The sequence below is a fragment of the Dendrobates tinctorius genome, unplaced genomic scaffold (assembly GCF_039654945.1).
Source record: "Dendrobates tinctorius isolate UK_male_01 unplaced genomic scaffold, ASM3965494v1 ptg000126l, whole genome shotgun sequence".
Lineage (NCBI taxonomy): Eukaryota > Metazoa > Chordata > Amphibia > Anura > Dendrobatidae > Dendrobates > Dendrobates tinctorius.
The window spans coordinates 10,810,595-10,826,548 of record NW_027361794.1 but is presented as its reverse complement, the minus strand read 5'-3'; the positions used below and the strand labels follow the sequence as shown (position 1 = coordinate 10,826,548).

General features: G+C 47.5%; 1 protein-coding gene across 1 annotated transcript in view; it reads left to right on the top strand.

Moving 5' to 3' along the window:
• LOC141047278 (uncharacterized) overlaps positions 1-15,954 on the top strand; it is a 92,304-nt gene that overhangs the window by 27,603 nt on the left and 48,747 nt on the right. The window contains exons 2-5 of the mRNA XM_073542306.1: positions 6,311-6,460; positions 6,591-6,770; positions 6,854-6,977; positions 7,061-7,158. Coding sequence (XP_073398407.1) covers positions 6,311-6,460; positions 6,591-6,770; positions 6,854-6,977; positions 7,061-7,158 — 552 coding nt within the window. The remainder of the gene's footprint in view (positions 1-6,310; positions 6,461-6,590; positions 6,771-6,853; positions 6,978-7,060; positions 7,159-15,954) is intronic.

Below are 15,954 nucleotides of genomic sequence, written 5' to 3'. Positions count from 1 at the left end.
TGGGACGCAGAATGACCAAAAACCAGCATTTCATGAATTTCTTTTGGGGGGGTGCGTTTACACCGTTCCGCGTGCGGTAAAATTGATAAAGCGGTTTTATTCTTCAGGTCAGTACGGTTACAGTGATACCTCATTTAGGTCGTTTTTTTATGTTTTGTCGGTTTTATGCAATGAAAACTATTTTATATAAAAAATAATTATTTTTGCATCGCTTTATTCTGCGAGCTATAACTTTTATTTTTTCGCTGATGATGCTGTATGGCAGCTTGTTTTTTGCGGGACAAGATGACGTTTTCAGCGGTACCATGGATATTTATATGCGTCCTTTTGATCGCGCGTTATTGCACTTTTTGTTCGGCGGTATGATAATAAATCATTTTTTGCTTCGTTTTTTATTTTTATTTTTTAAGGGGTTCGCTAATGGGGTTAACTAATGGGACAGTTTTATAGGGCAGGTCGTCATGGACGCGGCGATACCAAATATGTGTACTTTTATTGTTTGTTTTTTTATTTCCAAAAAATGAATTTATTGGGGGAATATTTTTATTTTTTCTAATTTATTTGGCGATTTTTTTTAAAAATTATTTTAACACTTTTTTTTTTTTAACTTTATTACCTTGTCCCAGGTGGGACATCACTGTCCTGTGACAGATCGCTGATCTGTCACATCACTGATCACTGTGACAGATCAGCGATCTGTCACAGGCATTGAAGCAGACTTCCTTATGCCTGCGCTTTGCAGGCACTGAGGAAGCCAGCTCCCTGCTGCCCCCCGTCGCCATCTTAGATTCTGGGGACCTGCAGGGAAGGACCCCGCCGCAGCAGCGCTGCACATTGTGCTGCCGTGGGGGGCTCAGGGAAGCACGGAGGGAGCCCCGTGCCTGCCGATGCTTCCCTTTAACCCCCGGTACAACGCGATCGTGTTTGATCGCAGTGTGCAAGGGGTTAACGTGTCGGGGTGGACCTTGCACCCCTCAAGCTACTCAAAACTACATTCAAGAAGATTATTAACCCTTCAGGTGCTTCACAAGAACTAAAGCAACGTGGAAGGAAAAATGTACATTTTAATTTTTCCAACAAAAATTATCTTTTAGCATCAATTTTTTCATTTTCACATGAGCAACAAGATATAATGGATCCTAAAATTTGTTGGGCAATTTCTCCTGAGTACACAGATACCTCATATGTGGTCATAAACCAGTTTGGGCGCACGGCAGGGCCCGGAAGGGTAGGAGCGCCATTTGACATTTTGAATGGAAATTAGCTCCAATCATTAGCGGTTGCCATGTCGCATTTGGAGAGCCCCTGTGTGCCTAAACATTGGAGTACCCCCACAAGTGACCCCATTTTGGAAGCTAGATGCCCCCCAAGGAACTTATCTAGATGCATAGTGAGCACCTTGAACCCCCAGGTGCTTCACAAATTGATCCGTAAAAAAGAAAAAGTACTTTTTTTTTCACAAAAATTTTCTTTTAGCATCATTTTTTTCATTTTCACAAGGGCAACAGGATAAAATGGATCCTAAAATTTGTTGGGCAATTTCTCCTGAGTACACCAATACCTCATATGTGGTCATAAACCACTGTTTGTGTGCACGGCAGGGCCCGGAAGGGTAGGAGCGCCGTTTGACTTTTTGAATGGAAAATTAGCTCCAATCATTAGCAGACACCATGTCGCTTATGGAAAGTATGTAGTGTACGTCAGGTTGGTGTAGTGACGTACACTACGCCACACACACCAACCTGACACACTACGCAACACATACCAACCTGACACACTACATCAGGTTGATGTGCGTGGTGTAGTGTATGTCAGGTTGGTGTGTGTGGCGTAGTGTACGCCAGGTTGATGTGTGTGTGTGGTGTATAATATACCACAATCATCAACTTGATTTACACTACGCCACACACACCAACTTGACATACACTACACCACGCATATCAACCTGACGTAGTGTGTCAGGTTGGTGTGTGTGGCGTAGTGTACGTCAGGTTGGTGTGTGTGATATAGTATTCACCACACACACACCAACCTGGCGTACACTACGCCACACACACCAACCTGACGTACACTACGCCACACACACCAACCTGACACACTACGTTAGGTTGATGTGTGTGGTGTAGTGTTTGTCAGGTTGGTGTGCGTGGTGCGGTGTAGTGTACGTCAGGTTGATGAGTGTGGTATAGTATACACTACACACACACACCAACCTGACGTACACTATGCCACACACACCAACCTGACGTACACTACGCCACACACATCAACCTGACACACTACGTCAGGTTGATGTGCGTGGTGTAGTGTATGTCAGGTTGGTGTGCGTGGTGTATTGTAGTGTACGTCAGGTTGGTGTGTGTGTGGTGTTGTGTATGTCAGGCCGGTGTGGGTGAGTTCTGTCGTGGAATGTCAGGATGTGTTTAGTCCATGGACGTGTGATGAATTCTGAAGCATTCATTCAAACACAGTCCGGGTTTGTCGGGACACGTTTCGCATTGGAAACGAGTTTCCCTTCTTGTCCCCCCTTTTATAGCATACCTGGCACCTTTTTTTCTTTTTTCTCTTCTCAAGGGGAAAATGTTGCCCTGGTACCATATGGGAGACTTGAGTTCCAGGGGTGCTGGGCCGCACTCCGTCCTCGTCTCTAAAAATTATGGCCTTTATCACCGCCTCCTGGAACTCAAGGAAGGAGTGGGTCTGGCCTGCACATCGTGATAGCACGCATGTGTTATACAGTGCCATTTGTACGATGGGCACAGCCAGATTTTTGTACCACATCTTCGCCATCCGCATGGCACTATAGGGCTGGAGGACTTGATCAGAAAGATCAACTCCCCCCATGTGATGGTTGTAGTCTAGGACACAGTCCGGTTTGTGGACCGGTGCTGGGGTACCTCGAACGGTGGTGGCCGTGGTGCCGGGACCATGGATTGTGGTCAAGACAAAGACGTCTCTTTTGTCTCTGAACTTAACCACAAGCATGTTGCCGCTACATTGGGCTCGGCTCTCACCCTTTGGGAGAACCTGCTCAATTAGCGGCAAAGGGAAACCCCTCTGGTTTCTGCGCACGGTATCGCAAGCAACGGTAGCTCTGGCAGAGAGGGATTGAAATAGTGTGATGCTTGTATAAAAGTTATCAATGTACAGATGGTAACCTTTATCAAGCATTGGGTGGACCGGATCCTACTGTCCTTTCCTTGGTAAACTCTAAAGCTGTGAGTGTACCCTGAGATACTCTCACACAGCTTGTAGAGTTTTATCCCGTACCTTGCCCTTTTGCTGGGCAGGTACTGACGGAACTGAAGCCTCCCTTTGAAGTGGATGAGGGATTCATCCACACAAATTTCCCTTTTGGGAATGTACACTTCAGCAAACTTTTTGCTGAAGTGTTCGACGACTGGCCGAATTTTGAATAGTCTATCAAAATTTGGGTCATCGCGGGGAAGGCTTTCAGTGTTGTCCCTGAAATGAAGAAATTTATGAATCACCTCAAAGCATCTACGACTCATAACCATGCCAAATACTGAAGTTTGATATAAAATTTCGGTATTCCAGTATTGGTGAATTTCTGGTTTCTTCACAATCCCCATGTGAAGGACCAGTCCCAAATATTTAATCTTTTCTACAGAGTCCACGGGACTCCAAGTAGAGAATGAAGAAATTGGGTGTTCGGCTAAAAATTGCTGGGCGTACAAATTTGTTTGCTCCACCATGAGATTGACGATTGACTCCGAGAAAAAGACTTTTAAAAAGTCTATTTCCCTGAATTTGGCAGTCTCAAACTGGATTCCTGATTGGGGAACGAAATTAGGAATCCGTGGAGCAAAATTTTCAGGGACGGGGGTCCAGTAGGGAGACCTAGTGCTAGGTTGGGCATGACTAGCATTAGGTTGGGGGAAACTCACACTTGGCTGTGGGATTTCCTCCAAGGCCTCCGACTCTTCCTCTAAGGCCTCCGACTCTTCCTCCCTGGGATCCGGACGATTTCTCGTCCTGCAACATCTCGGCGGTGGTAAGTCTGTGTCGCTGGAGGAGGAAGAGTGGAAGGAATAGAGAAAGGTGGGGTCCTCTCTCTCACTATCAGTTTCGGAGGCAATAATGTCATATGCCTCCTCAACTGAGTAGACCCTTTGGGACTGGGATGAGCGGGACATTGTGTGTGTGTGTGGTGTGTGTGTGTGTAAAAAAGATGGTTTATTATAGTGTGCGTGTGTATGTGCAAGTGTTTGGTGAAACTTTACTTCAGGAGGGGGCTGTCAGGCGCGCGGGAGGCAGGAGGGAGCTGTCAGGCACGCGGGGGGCAGGAGGGAGCTGTCAGGCGTGCGGGGGGCAGAGGAGATGCAGCAGGGAGATGATGACCGGGGGCAGAAAGGGCTGTCAAGCGTGAGGGGGCAGAAAGGTGCTGAAGAGATGGAGGTGGATATGCAGCAGCAGGGGTTGATCAGGGGGTGATAACAGGGGGCAGGGGGTGATCACTGGGGGCAGAAAGGGACTGAAGAGATGGAGGTGGATATGCAGCAGCAGGGGTTGATCAGGGGGTGATCACGGGGGGCAGGGGGTGATCACGGGGCAGAAAGGGCTGTCAGACGCGAGGGGGCAGAAAGGGGCTGAGGAGATGGAGGTGGATATGCAGCAGGGGTTGATAAGGGGGGCAGGGGTTGATAAGGGGGGCAGGGGGTGATCACGGGGGGCAGGTGGTGATCATGGGGGGCATGGGGTGATCACCGGGGGCAGAAAGGGCTGTCAGATGCGAGGGGGCAGAAAGAGGCTGAGGAGATGGAGGTGGATATGTAGCAGCAGGGGTTGATCAGGGGGCAGGGGTTGATCAGGGGGTGATCACAGGGGGCAGGGGGTGATCACAGGGGGCAGGAGGTGATCAGAGGGGGCAGAAGGGGGTTGTCAGGTGCAGGGGAGCAGGACGGAGCTGAGGAGATGGCAGTGGATATGCAGCAGCAAGGGGGGTGATCAGGAGGGCAGGGGGTGATCAGGGGTGATCACTGGGGCTGAGGGATGATCACCGGGGCAGAAAGGGGCTAACAGGCGTGGGGGGGCAGAAGGGGGCTGAGGAGATGGAGGTTTTTAGAGGTGGATATGCAGCAGCAGGGGTTGATCAGGGAGGCAGGGGTTAATCAGGGGGGCAGGGGTTAATCAGGGGGGCTGAGGGGTGATCACGGGGGGGCAGGAGGGGGTTGTCAGGCACAGGAGGAAGGGGCTGAGGAGCCGGCAGCAGGTGAGATGATAAGGGGTGCAGGGGTTGATCAGGGGTGCAGGGGTTAATCAGGAGTGCAGGGGGTGGTGAACGGAGGTTGGGGGGATGGAAACAGGAGGCAGGGGGAAGCGGTGTATACTTAGGTCAGTGGTGGCGGCGATCACGGGGCAGAGCAGCGGTCAGTCACCTCACTCCTCACATGGATGCTAGCTCCAATCAGATCTGAGGGGGGTGACTAAAAGGTCACTAGGAGTGATTGTATCCCCGGGGGGGCGAAGCCACCCCCCCGGGGTCAAGTCTAAGTCCCCCTGAAATGGCGGGTCGTGTGACCTTTGATTGAACCCGGTCACCCGACCCGCAGGAGCGCGATCTTTTCATGACGCCACATAGGCGTCACTGGTCGGATTGGCACCGACTTTCATGACACCTATATGGCGTCATTGGTCGTGAAGGGGTTAAAATCTGTTTTTTGTTTTTTCTGGTGTTTTTCTTGAAATATAGGAAAGTCTAAGGCCAGAAATAAGCCCCAAAAATCACTGTACATGGAGACTTTGAGATCAGATCATTTCTGTCCGTTGTGTTTGTGGAAACAAAAATCTATTATAAAAGCCTCAAACTTCTGTGTGTGACTCAGACCTGAGATCTAACGTGATAGAAGATTACAGTGCGGGGAAGACGGGAAACCTTCATATAGACGGCCGGTGGGGATGGAGTCAGTGACGGACTTTGGCCAAATATGTGTCTAGAGCCGTAGTAGAAGATGAAGATGTCGTCCTCATCATGAAGTAGTTATTTCTCCTGTCCCGTGTAATGAATATCTCCTGCAGTATTGCTAATGCCGATTCCAGTGTCGGTAATGAGACGAGAATTAGCGTTATGGAAGATGAGTCTATGAGGAACGTATTCAGCTGCCGACTCCGAGGGAGAAACTGCTTGTTGTCTGTGGCCTAAATATATAGGTTTTATTAGTAGATGTAAAGAAGGAAACTAAATACTGTAAAATAATAAATCTCCTCATATGTTTCCCTTATTATCTCCAGTAATTGTATTATTACACAGGATTTTTATGATGTTACATCGGCTCATCTTCTCATTCAGGTCTCTACAATATCGGATCCTCTCAGTGAAGATCTTCTACAAAAGAAAATTTTCCTGATTTACCCATCAAAGATGAATATGGACAGAGACAAGATGGCGGAGAGGATATTACACCTCACCCTAGAGATCCTCTTCCGGCTTAATGGAGAGGTGAGAGATTCTGATGACGTTACATTACATCATTCTTATCTATGGGAATAACAGATGGACAGAACTGGAGAGGTGAGGACTCTGGAAATGTCTGTAGTGAGATTTTTTAATGTGTCTCTCCGAAAACCAGGATTACACAGTGGTGAAGAAGACCTCTAGTGAGCGCTGTCAGGACCCTGTGACTGAGGGATGGGGAAGACCCCTGAGATCAATCATGGTGCCTCCACCTCACCCCCTGATACATGAGGACATCAATGACCAGAAGATCCTAGAACTCACCTACAAGATGTTTAAGCTGCTGACTGGAGAGGTGACACTGCTGGGAATGCTGGGACATTATAAAGTAACACTATGAAAAGATCGAGGGGATGACGGTATCATTGTATGTGTCAGGTTCCTGTAAGGTGTCAGGATGTCGCTGTCTGTTTCTCCATGAAGGAGTGGGAGTATTTAGAAGGACACAGAGATCTGTACAAGAACATCATCATGGAGGTTCCCCAGCCCCTCACATCATCAGGTAATAGACAGGACTAAATACACACAGCCTATAATTATCTGTATGTAAAGAATGAATTCAGTCCCTGTATGTGTTTCCTCCAGTTCTATCCAGTAAGAGGACAACACCAGAGAGATGTCCCCGTCCTCTTCTTCCACAGGACTGTGAACAAGAAGATCCCAGTGTTCCTCAGGATCATCAGGTAGATGGAGAGAAGGTGTCATGAGATCTCCCCTATGATGTGTAGATGGCTGTGAAGGTCTTGTACTCAGTTTTGTTTTATTCACCTGTATTACTGTGTTTTTTCAGATTATAAGACACATTTTTTTCCCCAAATTCGGGGGGGGGGGGGAATGGGGGTGCGTCTTATAATGCGGATATACTTTACCAGCCGCGGTGGGGCAGGATCCCAGGGTCGCGGTTGGAAGAGGAAAGAGTGGAGCTTTACTGCAGGCTGCAAAGGGTGTTCGGATGTGCAGCGCGCCCCTGCGGATGGTGTCCGGTGCTGCGGGTAGTGTCCACTGCTGCGGGGGCTCTGCCGACATTTTGTGAAAGACCAGAATCCCCGCAGTTCCATGGTTTCCTATGCGGTGGACTCCCGGAAAATGGCTGCTGGTGGCGGCGCTTGCTCATGTCAGGAAATATGAGTCATTTCATAATGTTCTAAGTCCACCTCCGACACTGCCTGTCACCCTACACCCAGTTGGTTTGTGCATTGTACTTCTGTATGTGAACCTAGAAGAGACACTGCTGCAAAACTCCCCCTCTCTCTCTTCCTCTACACTGTGTAATTATATCCACACTTCCCCCTCTCTTCCTGATCAGTTGAGAGCAGATTCCCCCTCCAAAATGTTTATAATTTTTATAATAACACACAATAATCATAGAGACAGGAAAAATATATTTCCAGAATCAGTAGAATTTAGGCTACACACAGCAACGTTTTGTAGCCTGGGCGCCCATCAGAAGCCGGGAAAATGGTTCTTGCCCCCCAGTGACACGCAGACGTATGATGCTTGGTCTCAAACGAAAGATAATTTTGTAAGAGAAAATATAATACCCCTGTCGTCACTCAGTGAGCTTCCCATGCAGAGTTATGGCAAGTAGAAGTTTTTAATACCTGTTCAAAAGGAGTGTACATTCTCTAACTCAGCTCACCAAGTGAGGTCAGCAAAAGAAAAGCATAAAACCCAGATGCTCAATCAGGGAGGTGTCCGATACCTGTAGAACAAGCTACACAATATGGGATGCTGAAAGACCCTTAGCCATGGGAAGGTTCACCTCCCCTTTATCTGTCATATCTGAGATAGAGTAAGTTTCTTATTTTAATCCCTTTTACTTGTAACTGTCTGTACATACTGTATTTTGTCTCCTCTTGTATTATGTTTTGTATTTTTGTAAACACTGCCTATATTTTCTGGAGTAAACTTATAAATTTACTATCTTCATTTTCCTTGCTCTCTGATCGAACCGACACATACTAATAGCCAAATTAGGCTACCTGTGGGTTGGTTCCTGACCCGATATAGTATCAAATGAGGAACTGGTGCCAGCAAGTGCCCTGGTGGTATTTGGAAACCCTAGCAGTGACGGATCGGAGGTTTATGTGTGTATTTCCTGCCTGAGACTGGTGATATACATACCTCCTTCACTGTAGAGTGACCGATAGCCAGTATGCGACAAGGCAGCCTTTCCGGTGACTACTTAGCTTAGCTGCAGTTCCCTGACTGACCTGGGGGTAAGGGGGGCGCCCGAGAGCTGCAAGTTCCTAACTAGAACTGAAAGTGTAAGCAAAAGTTGTGTGGGGTTATATAACCCATAACTATACATATAAATAATACATTCGTGACAACAGGTGGCACCAAACCCCCCTCAAATCCCTGACAGCGCAGATGGAGATCTCGGCATCAAGATCTCAGGAGATGAACTCTCAGGGTGGAGATCTCATCTCTCGAGATCTTGATGACAAGATCTCCATCTGCGAATGCGCCTCCCCAGGCAGCCATTTTCCCGAGGTCTTCCCGAAGTTCACCGCATAGGAAACAATGGAACTGCGGGGCTCTGGCCTTTCACAAAATGTCGGCAGAGCCACTGCAGCAGCGGACACCACCCGCAGCACCGGAAACCACCTGCAGCACTGGACACCCGCAGTAGCGCCCCGCACATCCGGACACACCCTCATCCCAGCCTATGGCCTGTAGCAACGCTCCACTCTTGCCTCCTCCAGCAGCGACCCTGGAACTCCGCTTCACCCCAGCCACCATCCCCGGTAAGCAATAAGACACATGGATTATAAGAAGCACCGCCATTTTATTAAAAGTTTTTTCCTCCTCAAAAATTGGGGTGCATCTTATAATCCGAAAAATACTGTATTTCAGCTCTTCAATAAAAAAGTGAAACTCATATGTAGAGTCATTACATTGTTTTTCTTATCTTTCAGGTTACATCTGGGGCTTATCTACAGCATTACAGAATGCTGTAGATAAGCCCCTGATGGCGGTGGCCACAGCTTATAGGCCAAAAATGGGCTGACAGATTCCCTTTAATGTTGATGATTATGGCTTACAGAAAATGAAAATGAAAAAGTCATTATCTCAGTAAATTAGAATACTTTATAACACCGGCTTGAAAAATGATTTTAAAATCCGAATTGTTCGCCTACTGAAATGTATGTTCAATAAATGCCCTCAATACTTGGTCGGGGCTCCTTTTGCATCAATTACTGCATCAATGTGGCGTGGCATGGAGGCGATCAGCCTGTGGCACTGCTGAGGTGTTATGGAAGCCCAGGTTGCTTTGACAGCAGCATTCAGCTCGTCTGCATTGTTAGGTCTGGTGTCTCTCATCCTCCTCTTAACCTCAATTCTCTATGGGGTTAAGGTCAGGTGAGTCTGCTGGCCAATCAAGCACAGTGATACTGTTGTTTTCAAACCAAGTATTGGTACTTTTGGCAGTGTGGACAGGTGCCAAGTCCTGCTGGAGAATGAAATTTAAATCTCCAAAAAGCTTGTCAGCAGAGGGAAGCATGAAGGGATCTAAAATTTCCTGGTAGAGTGCTGCGTTGACTTTGGTCTCGATAAAACACAGTGGACCTACACCAGCAAATGACATGGCTCCCAAAACCATCACTGATTGTGGAAACTTCACACTAGGCCTCCAGCAGCTTGGATTGTCTGTCTCTCCACTCTTCCTCCAGACTCTGGGACCTTGATTTCCCAATGAAATGCAAAATTTACTTTAATCTGAAAACAACATCTTAGACCACTGAGCAACAGTCCAGTTATTTTTCTCCTTGGCCCAGGTAAGACGCTTCTGGTGTTGTGCATTGATCGTGAGTGGCTTGACTCAAGGAATGTGACACTTGTAGCCCATGTCCTGGATACGTCTGTGTGTGGTGGCTCTTGAAGCAATGACTCCAGCAGCAGTCCACTCCTTGTGAATCTCCCCCAAATTTTTGAATGGCCTTTTCTTAACAATCCTTACAAGGCTGTGGTTATCTCAGTAGTTTGTGCACCTTTTTCTACCACATCCTTCCACTCAACTTTCCATTAATATGGTTAATATGGTTGGATACAGCACTCTGTGAGCAGCCAGATTCTTTAGCAATGTCCTTTTTTGGCTTACCCTCCTTGTGGAGTGTGTCAATGACAAACCAGGGGAAGAGTCCTGAGGAGAGAATTTGCATATTCCCAGTGCCTTCTGGGATAAGTGAAGAGTCTCCGCAAGCTCAATGATGACTGGATTTTTGGACGTTTCAGCTGAAAAGAGGAAATCGGTAAACCGCACGCCGATAGGCGCGCAAATTTTGGCTCATTTTTCATCGCTTTGAAATCTCTTTAACAATAACAATATGGAAGAGGCCAGGAGCCATTTGGTGAGCTGCATTTCTTGCTACATGTTCACAGACTTACCAGTAGAAAAGCCAGACTTCACATGCCACAAATGCAAGTTTGTGTCCCTGCTGGAGGAAAAGTTGCAAAATCTTGAAAAGAGGTTAGCTACATTGAAGATCATTAAGGAAGGTGAAGAGTTCTTACACAGAGCAGAATTATCTCTTCATGTTACAGAAAGAGAAGAAATTCGAAGTGCACCTGAAGAAACAGAGGAATGGAAACGTGACCCAGAGAAGCAGGAGGATCGGGAGGCAGTCAGCACCCAAACTGCTAAGGAACCAGTACCAGGTTCTTACGCAGGAGAACGATGAAGAAATACATCAGGATAAGACTTTGCCCACAAACAGCAACCTTGTACGCCTTCAGAATCCTCCTGGATGGAGAAAGAAAAATGTTGTGAAGAAGAAACGGAGAGTGGTGGTCATGGGGGATTCCCTGTTGAGAGGAACAGAGGCCGCTATCTGCAGACCGGATATAACTTCAAGAGAAATGTGCTGTCTTCCAGGTGCAAAAATTAAAGATGTGTCTGACAGGATATCAGGACTCTTCAAACATACAGATGACTACCCATTCCTGCTAATACATGTGGGGAAAAATGACACAGCAAGAAACGAACTGGAAACAATCTGCAGAGACTTTGAAAACTTAGGTAAGAAAGTGAATGAACTGGGAGCACAGGTGGTCTTCTCTTCCATCCTCCCAGTGGATGGCCATGGAACAAGGAGGCGGAATAAGATTCTGCAGGTAAACAACTGGCTATGTCGATGGTGCTGTCAGCAAGGATTTGGATTTCTGGATTATGGAGTGAATTACCTATACGATGGACTACTTGCTAGAGATGGGGTGCACCTTACGAAGACTGGAAAACGTGTATTTGGAAGTCGCCTTGCTACACTCATCAGGAGAGCTTTAAACTAGAACAATGTGGGAAGGGAAGCAAAAGGCCAGAAAAAGCCATACACCTGACAAATGCTATTGAGAACTCTGCTATTTGAAGTGGGAGGAAAGAACAAATCTAAATACTAAAAATATTGGAGAAAGAGAAACCAATCACAAACTAAAATGTTTCTATACTAATGCACAAAGCATGGGCAACAAACAAGGAGAATTGGAACTACTAACAAAGGAAAAGAAATATGATGTCATTGGAATCACTGAAACTTGGTGGGACAATACACATGATTGGAATACAAGGATAGAAGGATACAACTTATTTGCTAGAAACAGACTTGATAAACGAGGAGGAGGTGTTGCATTGTATGTTAGAAACGCGTATATCTGCACAGAGATTGAAGATGGGAGCTGCTAGCAATGAAGTTGGCCTTTTCCGAGTGGAGACATCTCCTGGAGGCAGCCTGGTTTCCCTTCCATGTGTATATGGACCATAAAAACCTGGTCTATTTACAAATGGCCCAGCGCTTGAACTCTCGTCAAGCTAGGTGGTCGCTCTTCTTCTCCCGCTTCCGCTTCACCTTGCACTATCTCTCTGGAGAGAAGAACGTCCGTGCGGATGCTCTCTCGCGCTCGGTGGTCTCAGCGGAGGCTGAGCCATGGCTAATTCTCCCTTCGGAGAGTTTTACGACCGTGGCTCCAGTTGCTCTCAAGTCAGTGCCACCGGGCAAGACCTTTGTGCCTCCTCAGCTACGGCCGGAGGTTCTCGCCTGGGCACACGTGTCCAGGGTGGGTGGTCACTTTGGCAATAAGCGGACCACAGAACTCCTGGCAAGGTCGTATTGGTGGCCGCACACACTAAGGAATATATACAAGCATGCGTCTCGTGTGCACGGAACAGGTCCTCTAGACAGAGGCCGGCTGGGTTATTGTATCCTCTGCCGGTGGTGGATAGACCTTGGGAGATGGTTGGCATGGATTTTGTGGTTGGCCTGCCCAAGTCTGGTGGCAGTACGGTCATCTGGGTGGTCACCGACCATTTTTCTAAAATGGGGCATCTGGTGCCACTCGCACGGTTGCCTTCCGCTCGTGGTCTTGCCACACTGTTCATAAAACATGTATTCCGTCTGCATGGCATGCCAGACAAAATTGTTAGTGATCGAGGTCTACAGTTCGCGTCCCGGTTTTGGAGGGAGCTCTGCAGCCTTCTCAGCATTGAGCTAAACCTGTCCTCCGTTTACCATCCCGAGACGAACGGCTTGGTTGAGAGAGCCAACCAAACCTTGGTCATGTACCTGCGGCATTTTGTCTCTGCCAGGCAGGATGACTGGGCATCCTTGCTACCATGGGCTGAATTTGCCCAGAATAATGCAGTGGCTGATTCCACTGGTCAGACGCCGTTCCTTCTAAATTACGTTCAACATCTACGCGTCCCTGTCCCGATGCCAGTGTCCTCCGCTGACTCCAGGGAGGCAGACTGGGCAGTGGAGGCTCGCAACATTTGGGATCGCACTCAGGATGCTATTTGTGCCTCTAAAGAAAGAAAGAATGAGGGCATCCGCTGACACACATCGGCGACCCGCTCCAACCTTTTCCCCCGGCGACTTGGTGTGGCTCTCTGCTCGAAACATCAAGCTGCGGGCCGAGTCCACCAAGTTTGCGCCGCGATACCTTGGACCTTTTAAGGTTCTCGAGCGAATCACCTCGGTGGTCTACCGCCTGGCTCTTCCTTCACATTTAGCCATTTCTGACGTTTTCCACGTGTCCCTTCTCAAACCTGTTCACATGGCCCGGTTCTCTGAGTCATCTGCCAGGTCATCAGCCTTATCTTCGGACGAGTTTGAGGTTAACGCCATTGTGTGACGCAGGATTGTGCGTGGCAAAAAGTTTTATTTGGTGGACTGGAAGGGTCATGGTCCAGAGGCCCGGACCTGGGAACCAGTGGAGAATATCCACGCTCCGCTCCTGATCGCGGCCTTTGAGCGTAGCGATGCTCAGAGGGGGGGGGCCTAGGAGGGGGGTAATGTTAGGCATTGGATTCCTGCAGCTGCACATCCAGCGGTCTCTCATTCCTTTCCGACCGCTCAGGGACCTGCACAGCAATCTCGGCGATCCAGGAGCCCTGCTCAGACCAGCTCTCTGGGTCTGGATGTTGCTGCCACCTCTGGACCAGCAATGGTAGCACAACCTGCTTTGCAGGAAACCACTCCAGAGGCTAAGTCCTCTCGCCGCGCTACTGGGCATGCCCACGAGACGATCTCTCAGTGGAGATCGGTGGTCACGTGCTCAGGTCCTTGTCCTGATCTGATTGGCCCATCTCAGAAGTCTGGAAGGTCCCGGAAGCGCATTGCTATAAAAGGCCCCCATGGCCTCTCGGCCATGCGCTAGTATAGACTATACTTGCTATGTGTGAATGGTGACGGATGTGTGATTCTGGTGACTGACTCATTATAAAACCCCTTCCCTCTGATATTACGTATGTGGTTAGGGAATTAGAGTTATAGTCAGCGCCAGTCGGTGGCAAGCCACACGCCATAGTGCATACCTCACCGCTACACTAGCGTCCGATAGTGTTATGCCTCACGGCACTGTCGTACAGCGGCAGTAGTTACCACCGCGCTGCAGTTAGCAGCACTTACCGACGTCCTCTGTAGCGATGCCGCATGCACGGTAGGTCAAGACGGACACCGACCTCTGCCTTGGGCCGTGTCCTGTGACCATATACTGTGTGTGCACGCCAGCTGAGACCTGTGAAGCTAAGAGGCTCGGCGTTTATGCTTTATTTGTACTAAAGCGCCTCTGTGAGTTTAACAGAGTCCGCTCTGCGCACCTCGGGTGACGTCTAACCCGAGCGCATTATACCGCCATATAGCGAGTCTGCCATTACTCAGCAGCGGTTGTTACACCTACTGCATGGTGGACCCCGGGCGGTAAACGCACTTCCTATTATTTACTGTATATTTAACAACCGGTCTGCAAACCTTGTCTTATGAGGAAAAGTTGCAGGATTGGGAATGTTTAGCTTGCAAAAGAGAAGACTGAGAGGAGACTTAATAGCTGTCTACAAATATCTCAAGGGCTGTCACATTGTAGAAGGATCATCTTTATTCTCATTTGCACAAGGAAAGACTAGAAGCAATGGGATGAAACTGAATGGGAGGAGACAGATTAGATATTAGAAAAAACTTTTCGATAGAGTGATCAATGAGTGAAACAGGCTGCCACGAGAGGTGGTGAGTTCTCATTCAATAGAAGTCTTCAAACAGAGGCTGGACAGACATCTGTCTGGGATTATTTAGCGAATCCTGCCTTGAGCAGGGGGTTGGACCAGGAGTTGCCTTTCAACTCTACGATTCTATGACTACCTTCTGCACATCTGTCAAGTCGGCAGTCTTCCCCATGATTGTGGAGCCAACTGAAACAGACTAAAGGGGCCTTTTAAAATGTTTGGGAAACCTTTACAGGTGTTTTTGTTAATTATTCTAATTTACCGAGATAATGACTTTTGGGTTTTCATTGGCTATAAGCCATAATCATCAACAGTAACAGAAATAAACACGTGAAATAGATCACTCTGTCTGTAATGACTCTACATAATATGAGTTTCACTTTTTGTATTAAAGAACTGAAATAAATTAACTTTTTGATGATATTTATCTTTGTAAGAAGCACCTGTAGGTGAGAATACTAATATATGGGGGCACATAGGTGAAATTACAAATATATTTTTTATTTTATTTTTTGCTCTTGAGGCCCAATTCCAGCTATTGCTGTGGGACCCGTGATTTCTATCTGCTCCACTGTGTGTAGGATAATAGAGTATAATAAAGTAGTTATGGACGTGACTTAACTAACATTGTTCAGTGACTCTATTTTCCTTATAGTGATGGATATTTCTGGTTGTTAAAACTGTGATTTTTTTTTTTCACTTTTAACCTTTTTTAGACCCCTCTGATCAGTGCGATCATACAACATACAAGCCTCTGATGGCTTCGGTGATGCACTGTACTACTGTAGTGCCATGTATCATCACTGCCTGTCAGTGTAATACTAACGGCCCCATACACATGAGATAAGTGTTGGCTGAACTGTCATTTGGCAGACGGCTATCTCTCCCGACTCCCCCATACACACAAATATTCCAGCTTTCCTGTGGTCTGTATGAGAGTCGCCTCCAGACCCCTCTAGAGGAGGATTATCTACAGGAAGAACAA